At 36.7% G+C, this 12391-nt stretch overlaps 1 protein-coding gene across 19 annotated transcripts in view; it reads right to left on the reverse strand.

The window, feature by feature from the left end:
- LOC138939392 (protein unc-13 homolog B-like) overlaps positions 1 to 12391 on the reverse strand; it is a 161152-nt gene that overhangs the window by 41374 nt on the left and 107387 nt on the right. For all 19 annotated transcript variants that reach the window (XM_070307113.1, XM_070307116.1, XM_070307119.1 and 16 more), the window contains one exon: positions 1181 to 1224. In XM_070307113.1, the coding sequence (XP_070163214.1) occupies positions 1181 to 1224 (44 nt within the window). The remainder of the gene's footprint in view (positions 1 to 1180; positions 1225 to 12391) is intronic.

Genomic DNA, 12391 nt, shown 5'->3' on the forward strand with positions numbered 1-12391 from the left:
GTGATCTTATATTTTTTATTATATTTTTTATCGTTGTATCCATATTTGCTATCATGTTGTTTAATATTTACAACGAAATATTATTTAATATTCGTTGAAAATTATGAATATAATCCTTGGCTATAAAACAATATAAATTTTTTGAATAACTTTAGAAATGGAGTGAAAACTAAAATGTTCAGATTGTGTAATATTGGAAAAAAAAGAATACCAATAAAGCGTTTGCAAATCGAGCCTGAGATTAATCTCGCGTAGATTGAGCATAGACTAAACTTTCAATTCAAACTGCAGGTTTAAGTCAGTCAAATTTCTAGAGGAGATTTTCTCGAACGATTCAGAGCGTTTGAAAATCCGATGGAAATGCTTGTTAGAAAGTTTTCAGAAAATCCAAGTTATCGCAAATCTAAATTTCTGCTTTGTCGATCGATTATAAATATAAAATTATTCATCGAAGCTTTTTAATTTCTCATAAATTGCATTCGCGTGCAAAGAAGAACGTGAAATATCTTGAAACTAGAAAAAACTGTAAAATTATTGACCGACTTGAGAATAAAATTTATAATAATTGATTCTCATCATGTAAGGATTCATAAAGAATAATGTATCAAATATCTTTATTCGATTTAGTAAATGAATATTGTCATAAAAATGTTGATTCGAAAGGAAGATGCAGTAAAGCATGGCAAGCATTTTTGATCTCCCGAGATCTAAGAGCTGCCATACAATGTTTTTTTCAAATGTCGAGTAATAACAGGCCGCAAAATATCATATATCGTTGTTCGTGTAATTCGAAATAAAAATTTATCGATTTGTGTGCGTAAAGTAAATAGTAGAAGAAATATTATCCCGTTTCTCATTTGACGTTTAAGAAGAATGATTGAGATATATTATTTCTTTGAAGAATCGATACAGATATATATTTCTCCACTTATCGCGCACAAAAAAAGATTTCTTTTCAATAATCAACAGATCGAATAAAAAAAAGTGCGCTACTTAAAATATTATGTATATGTCTCTCTGTGGCTTTAAAAAAAGTGACGCTCTTAAAATTCATATAAAAATTTGTATTCACATTTCAACGAAATTATTATAACTATTAGTTTCTATAAAAAAAAATATGTAAAGTTCAATGAGAAAAATAAAGGAATTAATTGGAAAATTAATATCGCAAGGTACTTACCCGTTTGCTCGTCCACCGGATTCGCCGCCTGGTCCGCTGCCGTTCTAACAAACAAAAAAACAAGTTTATTAAAAACAAGCTTAGTAACAGTTCGAGAAATGAAATGGAGATCGCGCGATATGCCGCTCGTGCGAACGCAATATGGATTCTGCTTTATTTTCTCACAATAATACAGTCTTGGATCAAAGACGCGCGGCCACGAAACGGCGCGAGGAAGACGACGAGAGCGAGAACAATGATGCGACGCGAACACAACCCGATCTTGCGAAAATCCCTGTTCTCTCCGTACCGCGAAACAATATTCTAATAATCTCCCGGCTGACTCTCGATATTACAAAACCGCGAGATGAAGTTCTCACTCTAATTTCCGTGGCCGCGCGCGCGCGCGCGCACGCACACGCACAATGCTCTGCTTTGAGATGTTCTATATCGCCTAAGAGGAAGATTACGAATGGAACGGGATGAGAAGGGCGTAGAGGAAATCGCCGAGTTATGCAGGAAGGAGGATTTCGGTAGATACGGAGAAAGCGCTGTTTTTCACGCGCGGTCTTTCCAAAAAATATATGTTTCTTTAAAAATTATATAATTTTCTGTCTTGCTCGTCCCTTCTTTTTTCTCAACCGCTTGGCGTTACATTAAAACCCGATTCGATTTACGTCTCTCCCATCGCACTTACAGTTTCATTATCCTCTTCGCCCGTCTATTCTTCCTCGCAACGCAGATCTCGCGAACAACAAGCTCCATCGATTGCATCGATGGTAAATCTATTTTCTTTCTCTCTCCCAATCCAACATATAAACCACCACTTTCCATTTAATCCCTTTCTCATTCGCCGGACAGGTCGAACCGATTCTCGTCTCGCTTGTCGTCATTAATCAACCTTCGGCCTGCCGGGCGACCTCGAAGAAGCACAGGCATTTTGTCGTCTGTCAGCCGGTTGGATTCATGGTTCGTTCGAGTTCATAGTGAACTCGCGATAAATTTTGCCGGACCTGGTTCTCGTGTCTCCGAGGATCACTCCTCCATAACGTTCCTTTTCGTATCAGTATCCCTAGTGTTTCTTCTTTCGGTATTACACATCCTCATCCCAATAACAATTTTTCTCAATAAAAGTTCTTGCTCTGTGTGTCGGTATTAAAAATCTCGACGCGGAAAACTCGAAAATTAATCGATACTTTTAGATAGAGAGAAAGGGATATATCGCTGCGCCAGTTGGTACGTTGGATGCTGTTCATCGCTTTCGAGAATACCTCTCCTCTTTCTCTCTTTTTCCATCTTGTCGTTTTGATCTCGTGCGCTTCCCGTGCTAATCCACGTTCGCTGCGGCCGCGCGATGAAATGGAAGTTTTGGAGATAGAGAGTGTGTAACAGCCCGTATAAATATAATATCACGCACAATACGTCGTAAATTCTGTCACGATAGAGATATAATATAAACTTATCGATAGCATAACAAGTGTAATAAGTATTTAGAGCCGCAGGTATTTATCCCTTAACGCTGTCTTTCTTTCTCTCTCTCTCTCTCTCTCTCTCTCTTTCATTTCTTCCGCATTCTTTCACTCAATTTCTCATTCTCATTCTCTCGAATTACAATTTTTCCTTCTCACTTTCGCGCTTCTCGCTCTCTGGCTCTTTCTCTCCAACTCTGTCGCTCATTCTCATTCTCTCATTCTTCTAAACAGTCTCGCGGAAAGGGTTTTATTTTTCCTCTGTTCTCTTAAAAAGCTTAGACAACACTGGAGTATGACAATTTTCGTTTCGTTTTCACATTTAATCACGAAGTATTAGTAGCCTTCGAGTGCATCTCGTTGACGCATAAATAAAGCATAAGGCTTAATTTTCATTTTCGTAATACGCTCATATATCAATTCGTAATTGCATCGAATCATCGCATCGCCAGCTAAAACATTATACAATGATACGCGATAAAAACGAACAAATGTAATTGTGAAATTATAAAACATCAAACAAAAGGAATCGCGCAATTAATTTCCATCGTCTCGTAAAGTAAAAACTGATTTCATTATCGGCACGAAAATCCATGTTCCGCATCTGCGGCGTAGAGTGACGTTTTCTTGCCGGCAGAACGATACGCAGCTTAATTATTCATTATATATATATATATATATATTATGTGAATTTCATTGAGCAACGGCTAATTAGAGTTCGGTTAACTCGTAAATTTTTATAGTGAAATTAGATGCGACATTTCCGATGTTGTGCGACGTAATTTTTCCTGCAATAATTTATACGACGTGGAATTAATTCCAACATACATGACGATCGCGATAAATAGAATATAGAAGGATAAACATATAATATATGGCAGCACGGGGATGCGCTCGAAGGCTAGGAAGTGTACGTAAAACTCAATGGTATATCTACACGAAATAGTGAATATATTCATCGCGAATATAATTCTGACAAGCGTCCGCTTAACAATCGAAACCTAATCGCATTGAATGTATGTATACCCATATATGTGTGTCTGCGTTATTCATTACTCTCTAACAAATTTTTTTCGTTCTCTATTAGGCCTTAACAACGTATGTTCCTTTAATTCGCTTACACACTAGTCGTCAATTGACGGCGCTATTTTAGCTATTTTAGTTGAGAAGCCTTAAGAAATGTTCGCTGTACTACATCGATCGATGGAAGGCGAATGCGTTCGCGTCCACCTCCCGTCCCGTTAATGATATGACACTTAATGAAACGATATCGATGATATGCAGGTGCAATTTTAAGATATTCGCTCGTCGAGACCTTACGACTCGCTGGATTGAAAGAAGAAACGTAATCGCGTTCGAATGATTCTTTTAGCGAATTCCTGTGCGAATATCTCGGCATTCTTCCCGAGTGAGAGTCGGATCGCGCTATTTTCACGAGCATTTTTTTTTTATTCCTTGACATTTCAAAGATGGATTAGGGTCGCGGAATAATTTATGCAAAACTTCACCGTCGTCTCGACGAGAGGACACTCATGATAAAGCTCTCGGTACTATGTAGTCAGGTTTACCTGCGGCCAATAATGAACGCGTGTTGTGCACAATATTTAGGAGTAAAATTTTTATCTCCACTTTATGCAAAATGGAGTATTCTAGCGAGTACGCCGATTAGCCGGAAATTGTTAAATATTTGCTGGTTCGTATAATGTTGCGATAATCTAATCCTCCTTTTGTTCTCTCATCCCATCGATCCTGATCATTTACGAGTTTATTTATACGGCCTATTCCAGAGAAAATGTCCATATTTAGTACGTGTGATATGTAAATGCGTGACCTGCATCGATATACTTATGAAACTCATTCTGCCACGATATGCGTATCAAACGCGATGATTTATTAGCAATGATAAGACGTCGTGGAATTTCGGTAATCTGTTTGTATATATATAACAATTTAAAATTTATTTAATTCAATAAAAATAAAATCACGTAAAAACACAATTAAAATTTTCCCTCAACCTTGCATAAATTAATTCCAAGTAACGATTATGGCGTGCGCGTATTGGCATTACGTTGCGTGTGGCGCGTATTATAATGAACTTGCGATAATATTCTTGTGATAACTGACGTAACTTATTCACGAATTCAAGGACAGCTCCACAATGGATTATAAATGAACGAAAATACTTATGGGTGCAAAGCTACATTTTTATACGGCTCTCAAGAAGAGAATATTGCGATTGCGAGTCGGTTATACAGACGTGGTGCGTAAAAAAGATTACGACGAAAGAATCGCCGGAATAGATTTCCCACGGGTCTATATTTGGAAATGAAGTTGATCTGAATGTCACAAAAGTACGAGAAATGTCCGTGATTAATGGAAATGGAAATGGAGCAAATATACGAAAGAGCTAATATCACCTTAGGAAGAAGCGGCTCAGGAAACGTCCGCACGTATGCATGCGATATGCACATGCATGTTTTGCATAAAAGCCAATTCTGCATTGCGTCCCGATATTATATGAGATCGTCTGTATACGTAAAAAAAAAATATGAAAGCAATGAATGCGATCGCTATTGTAATAACAGAATTTTACGAAGATTGTCGAAATTCCAAAACTCATTACGATATGTATATAAGTACAGCCGTGATTTATGATTATGTATACGTCATTATGAATATGATACAAATTATGCTAATACATTATAATGCCATTGGAGAGAAGGGCAGACAGTGTAAATAAATTATAAACGGATAAATTATTTGGAAGCGGACAAAATGAAGCTAACAACAAGACTAATATACCTGAGAAACGTCTGTACGAATCTCAAAGAATAAATCAATCGATTAATCAATTGAATCATTAATCATTGATTTGTTGACGAGTACGTGAGTATATTACCGTCTCAACATATACCATCTCAACATTAATCCAAAACTGGGTACGGCCGCAGGTAACCAGAGGCATTCGCCTGTCTGTGTCTGTATACGTGTATGACTTTGCGGTAAGTAACATGAACACCGTATACATGTAGGTATGCGATTTCAGCGAATGATATGTTATATACGAAATGTGTATGTTGACGATAGTAGCATGGTGTGCGCTATAATTGTGCTAGCAGACAAGTTGTAGACCCACACACTGCGTAGCAACCTAGTCCCACGTTCGCCTAATCATCCCACAGCTCACCGCGATTTATCTTGAACTTCCGTTTCCGTACGTGAAAATATATAGTAATACTCTCTCGATACATTCTCCCGTCGTAAATTATCATTATACACAATAATACGTATCCATTTGCATCCTAACGTAGGCACCTTTATTGTTGCATCGATAGTCTTAATTACGGGATATGTATTTGCTACCCCATCTCGTGCCTGTATAATATACAGGGCGCCATATCTGAACACATAAGATATAGAAATATTTCACGTAGAGAACAAACTAGAAAGATCGCTTTATATATATAAATCTCGAAATTTTTCCACGTTTAACAATTCGTTTGCGTCTACCATATTATACCGACGTAATATCGTTGTACCGCGGTTCGAAAGACACCGATCCTGCGTTTGTACGAAAAATTTCTTGCTTCGCGTCAGGCGTTTAATATTCTGTGTAATTTTAAAATGTTTACGTACGTTATCACCAAGGATTCGAGATAATCGTTCACGGATGGCTGCTTACGATGAATCGCAAGTGGCGAATAAATGAGGAATACGATTAGTCGTTAGACGTGATTCTAGTCCTTCTCCCTAAGCCAAGCGACGTTGAGGGAGATAAGTATTGGAATAATTTATGTGACTAGATTAATTCGAGAGAACAACTTGAACTCCAGCCAAAGTCACAACCGTCTATATCTTTCGAATAAAATGAATCGTTTAATTACTGATCAAATAACAGTAAATTCTTATTGACACTTTTAATTAATTACACTCTCTTGTTTCCGTCATCTCGAATCCGATATTTCCATAATTGGGATGTATATGATACGCATATATCATGGAGAACCCATTTCGTACGGTTACAATCCTTTCGACATATACGTTAAATAATACGGTATATCAGGACTTGAGTTTCTCATTCGGCGTGACTAATGGATTAACTAAGTTGAATGCGACTTTCAATAATTTCAATTATGGAGATGCTGAATGCGCTAAAGTTACGCGCGATCTTATTACAGTCTCGCAACAACGGGGAAAGATATTTAATAAATCGCGGCGAGATTGAAACATGTCAACAGGATATTTGCTAATGTCGTTCAATTGCATTCGCATAATTTATATACGTTTAGTATTCCCGTATTTTCATCTGTAGGGCGTACAAAAGAATACTTTGCCTGCTGCTTTTATATATGTGTACGCGGCACATCATTCTTCACGCTATTTACGAAACATATCCCGCCAAATTACCATCTTTACGGATCGCGTATTTATTTTCTTCAAGACTAACCCAGATACGATCTCCCCAACAAATGTCACGCCATTTTTTACATTATCCCGACACTGCGTATTTATCATTGTAACTTTTTCCTCTTACGTCAAGGAGACTGTTTAGAACGCTCCACTACCCCCGAACAGTTTTTTCTGCTCCTTATTGGAGTGCCTTTTTGTCAAATGGAATAATGGATCTTAATTGCATCTTGACGAACTTACATTCCACGAATAGCTACGAGCATAAACTTTTATAACATTAAATATAAAATAAAAATCTATTGGAGTATAATTAAATTATTCTCTAACTTTCAAAAACTTTCAGATAACGATATGTGTCATATTCTTATTTGACAATTTTTAAAAGAATTATTTTTTAAAATTGAACGTGTCGCGCGCGTAAGCGAAACATTGGAAGAGGAGGGATCTATGTAATCGATCATTCTATTACTCCAGACAATTCTCCTATAGCGAATCGTGCTAGGTCGGGTTGTCGATATATCGAAAACTGGCAAGTTTGCGCCTGGCTAGATTGCCAGACGAATCAATTAAAATTAATCCATACTGTCAACTGTACAAGAAAAAAGAGAAAAACAGAAAAATGCGAGGAATGCTGATGGAAAAGCAATTGCATAAAAAATCATAGTAAAATAAACACAAGAATTGTATAAAATTTTGTATCGTAAATTCTGTTGCAAAAAATAATATTCAAAAATGAGCTGTCTCTCTCCTCATTAAGTATTGATATAAGATTCTATTAAATGTTATTCACGTCTGACGACTAATTCTTCCACTATCTCAAATTTTTATGAAATAATATTCATATATATATATATATAATTCCTTTAACTTCGCGTCTCTGTGATAGCTTATTAAACATTAAAAAGAAAGAAATAGGAAGTTTTTAAGATGTGAGCGTGTGAGATGCTATGAGCTACGTTCATTTTCCATCACGAATCTTTATCCCCTTTGTCCCAATTATCACACAAAAGTTTATATACTACGTTTTTCATTTTCCCTCCGGTAAGACACACGACTAAACATTTCGTTATAGTATTAATTGACACAAATCTACCGCATAGGCTAAAGTGATATATGTAGATATATACTTTCATGTATATATATATGACGTGAATTAGGCGTATGTGTGTATGAAATATGTCGATGGCAAAGAATATTGTTACAATGATACATTCTTTGTATGTGAGACTATGTGTGTGAGAGAGCCAAGAAAAAATTGGCCTGGCGTATCACCGTTCGAGCAATAACTCGACGAAAAGACGATTACGAGAGCACGTATGTATCAGACACTTATAGTGATACCATGACATTATACATATACAGATATTAATGACAATTATACTATAGGCAATTAAGTACGTACTTAACTCGACGCGGACGCAGTAGTATTCGCTCCTTTCGCATTACGCTCATATAAAAGTGAGAAACGGTAGAGAATTGGTCTGGTCGTATATTGGCCTCGTATCGTCGTGGATCCTTCGAAGAGCTCACACAATTCGACTAACGGAAACTCGACAAAATTCAATCGATCAGTCCTCATCAACTACACTGGCGAGATAAACACCGTGGCGATTGATTTATGTGCGAGCACGAATCCGCGAGCCGACTGTGTCACGTCAGTCGAATCGTTTCGATTATCTCGAAGGGGATTCACAGAATGTCGAGGAGGCCAGTCGCTCGTCCCGGAAGACTCGCTTTGCTCGGTGTAACTCGTCCAATTAAAAATCCCTTATATCGATCGAATCATCCAATTAAAAAGTGTTTCACTCTCGCTTCTTGAATGCCTCTTCTTTTTCTTTCTCGTCTCTTTTTAACAAAGTTTTATATGCATTCTCTCGAGTCGAACCGTTGCAATTTGTACAAACTCAAATTAGACATTAATGAAATGTAATGAGAATTCTATTGAAATGTTGGTCAGCGCGGAATACGTAGCGGGGCAATCGTACATTTTAACGAGTGACTTGCGCGGCAAATGCATGGAAAAACAAATTGCAAAACTGTACGACGACGCGAAGAATCATTGACCATCTGTCGCGTACAATTAATTGAAATTAAACAATTATAGCTTGAGACAAATTTACGGGAAAGAGCGGTTGTAAAATTAAACAGGCGAAAAGAAATACAATATATACGGACGGCTTGCGTGCAACACTTGCATAAACTTTTACGTTATTTCGCGACAACGCCCTAACGCGGGCGTATCATCAGCAACCTTAATTAGCAATCCTTCCCTCTCGTCGTTGATAGACGAGAATGACTAAGGAAACTGCATAATACGAAGATTTAGGGGCGTCATCCGTATCACGCGAAGTAGCGGTTTGTCTTTATAGTACGATATGAAGATGATACTACGCAGAAGCAAAATTATGATTGTAATGTTTTTTTTCCGATATACATTTGACAAATTATAAGTGGCCATTTAAAGTTAATCTCTTTCACACCTCGCTGTATCTATAACGAAGCTACGAATAAAGAGCAAACATTTTGCTATTTTTTCAATTTAAAACTCGGCTTTGCATGCCCATCATCTCGACACGTCGTAATTAACAGGCAACAGTTTTCCTTCAATTTCTGTTAGTAAAAGACGGAATCTGCGGTTGATTTTGCTACCTCGTTAAAAATATTCACTCCGCGACATTGAAATAATCTGACCGTGAATTAAAACGAATTAATATACAAAATTATAATTTATTTTATACAAGAGAAGCGACAAAGTGTTTCTTTACCGAACCGTGTGTTAATTATAATTAGTCTCTAATATCCGGAAAAAATAATTGCAATTATCGCGAATGCGAAATCTTTTCTTTAGCTTTCTCTGTTTTCGAAAAACGTGAAGTTACTTTTTCTTATAATAGAGGCTACGTTTAAATGGATAAAAAAAAAATATATATATTAAAAGGAATTTTATATTTATAGAATATTCTCAGTATACATTCTAAAATGAGCGAAAGTGAAACTTTGGATGCAATCGCAGAGATTGTTAAGTCCTTTTATTCTTATCGTTATGAATGCGCAAAGCTCGACGATATATAATTTCGAGAGAGTTGAGGATTTTTTTATTACTTATATATGAAGGAACTATCTCTCAAGGATATTCCTCCTCCCCTAATGTCCCTTTCTCGTTCTTGCTTAAAACAGCGCTACCAAAATCTTGTTATTTTCCATTATTATTGACTCTTGTACCAGCGACACCGGTTTCGATACTTTTTCGATTCTACCCACTTTAAGAAATAATGTCTAAGATTTGTGACCCTTCTGACAAGTGAAACTTTGTTACATAAAGTCCTAATATTCGAGAAGATATTTCTCAGTAGTTTATTAGAAGTTTATATGTGGGGGGAGGGGGGGGAGGGAACCCAAACTCTGTGAACTTTTTACGAGCTTTTTCACTGCAAAACTTTGATCGCGATATACATTTTCATATCTGGTTTTTATACGCGTATAAACGTTTTTTTACTCTTTTCTTAAGTTGCTTTTGAATTCTATTGGTTAATGAATATGCCGGTATCGAAATCAGCGTCTCTACACATTCTTCGAACACCAGGTACTGCCCCAGTTACCTAATTCTAACACCGAATTACGCAGAATAATATTAGCCTAAGTACTATAATACGGCTGTAAATCTTTAGATACGGAAGCATATGTATCGGACGTGAATGTTTATGTGTGGTATATATATGTCTTTCGCACGCGTATTCATATATATATATATATATATATATATATATATATATATATATATAGTTCATTCATTCGATCATTACTGGGTCTTCATGAAGGTCGAACGGTTGTCGGTACACGCAGTGCGATCGATCGTATGAAATATTATGCACGTCTGTTATCGAGAACAAGGAAAAATGTTTAAGATGCAAGTTATCCACAAACGGTTGTAATACCTACTGTCATTTATATACACCTTTAATTATCGAAACTTACTCTCTTGTAAGATTTATGAAATATCCAAGTAAAATAGAAATTAAATATAAATTCCAGGAAAAGAAAGAGAGAGAGAGAGAGAGAGAAAAAACGCCGCAAAATCTTTAATATTAAAATTGTATTAATAACTTACTATTACGCGGCTTGTAATGTGTAATATTTATAACACAAATTTAAAACTCTCATAAATCATACAAGTTCGATGCATATAAATGACATTTTAATTATCTATGGTCACGATACGGTTCTATTACGCTATTAGGGTATAGGTAATGTATACTAGTTATTATTATACGATGTACATATCAACGATCATTAGTCTTGTCGCTTTTCACCTTACATACGGTGACAGTTAGAAAAATTTTGCGCACGCATCATATTTACGGCGAATCTTCTCCGGCGTGACACGTGCATTTTCGCGTAACATTCTACGGATACATAATATGTATCTGCAGCGATCGGCACGAAGATTATCGGAGGGATTTGTCGATTTGTTTTTTTTTTTCTTTCTTTCTAGGAAATGCTCCCGTCTCTCGGAAGAAAATCTACGAGATAAAATTCCCGTCGTTATTTCGCTTCGCGTGGGAGCGTGTAGAAAATGTAACAAGAGTATAAGCTGCGGAAATATTGTCGGCGTAATACTGTCTCTCACGTGACGGCGCGGATTACGACGCGAGGTATCGATTTTTCTACGTTCACGCGCGATTGAATGGAATATATTGGCGAAATATAATATATCGCTCCAACGAGTTCGTCCCTGGATGGCATTAATATCGAGACAACGCGAGATAAGCGCCGCCGATTTTGGAAGTCCTTACGACGTATTTACGACGGTTAACCGATTATACCGATGACAGGAACGAGATAGCCCCCTGTCCTACTTAATCCATTCGAGAATGCGTTAAGTGAAAGTTAAGTGATTCGAATAATCGTCAATATTTATAGGAAATGTTGTAAAATGGCAAATACTTGCTCTATATACGTCGTATTTGCATGAATGATACGAGAATGTGCGAGCGTAATAATGGTGGATGAAAGTGCCCATTGATATTCTATTATCCCAGGAACTATAAGAGAGCGCGGTTCACATTTTTATATATTCAAAATCGCTTTAAATAAAGTCTTAAGATGTTATATAGTTGACATCTCTCTCTCTCTCTCTCTCTCTCTCTCTCTCTCTCTCTTGCGATTCAAGACTTGAAATCGCCTTATATGTCGCGATTATACATTTATATAGCATCTTTTAAGAGCATTTCTTGAGACGATCTTGAATATAGTACTCAAGTATGATTACCTTCTTTAAGAAATACGATCTGCATATTTATTGTTTGCACGAATCACGCGAAATGGACATTTACACCAGCGATTAATTGCCGTT

This window comes from Polyergus mexicanus, unplaced genomic scaffold (genome assembly GCF_030449975.1).
Source record: "Polyergus mexicanus isolate NDT 795.1 unplaced genomic scaffold, iyPolMexi1.0 SCAF_14, whole genome shotgun sequence".
Classification (NCBI taxonomy): Eukaryota; Metazoa; Arthropoda; class Insecta; order Hymenoptera; family Formicidae; genus Polyergus; species Polyergus mexicanus.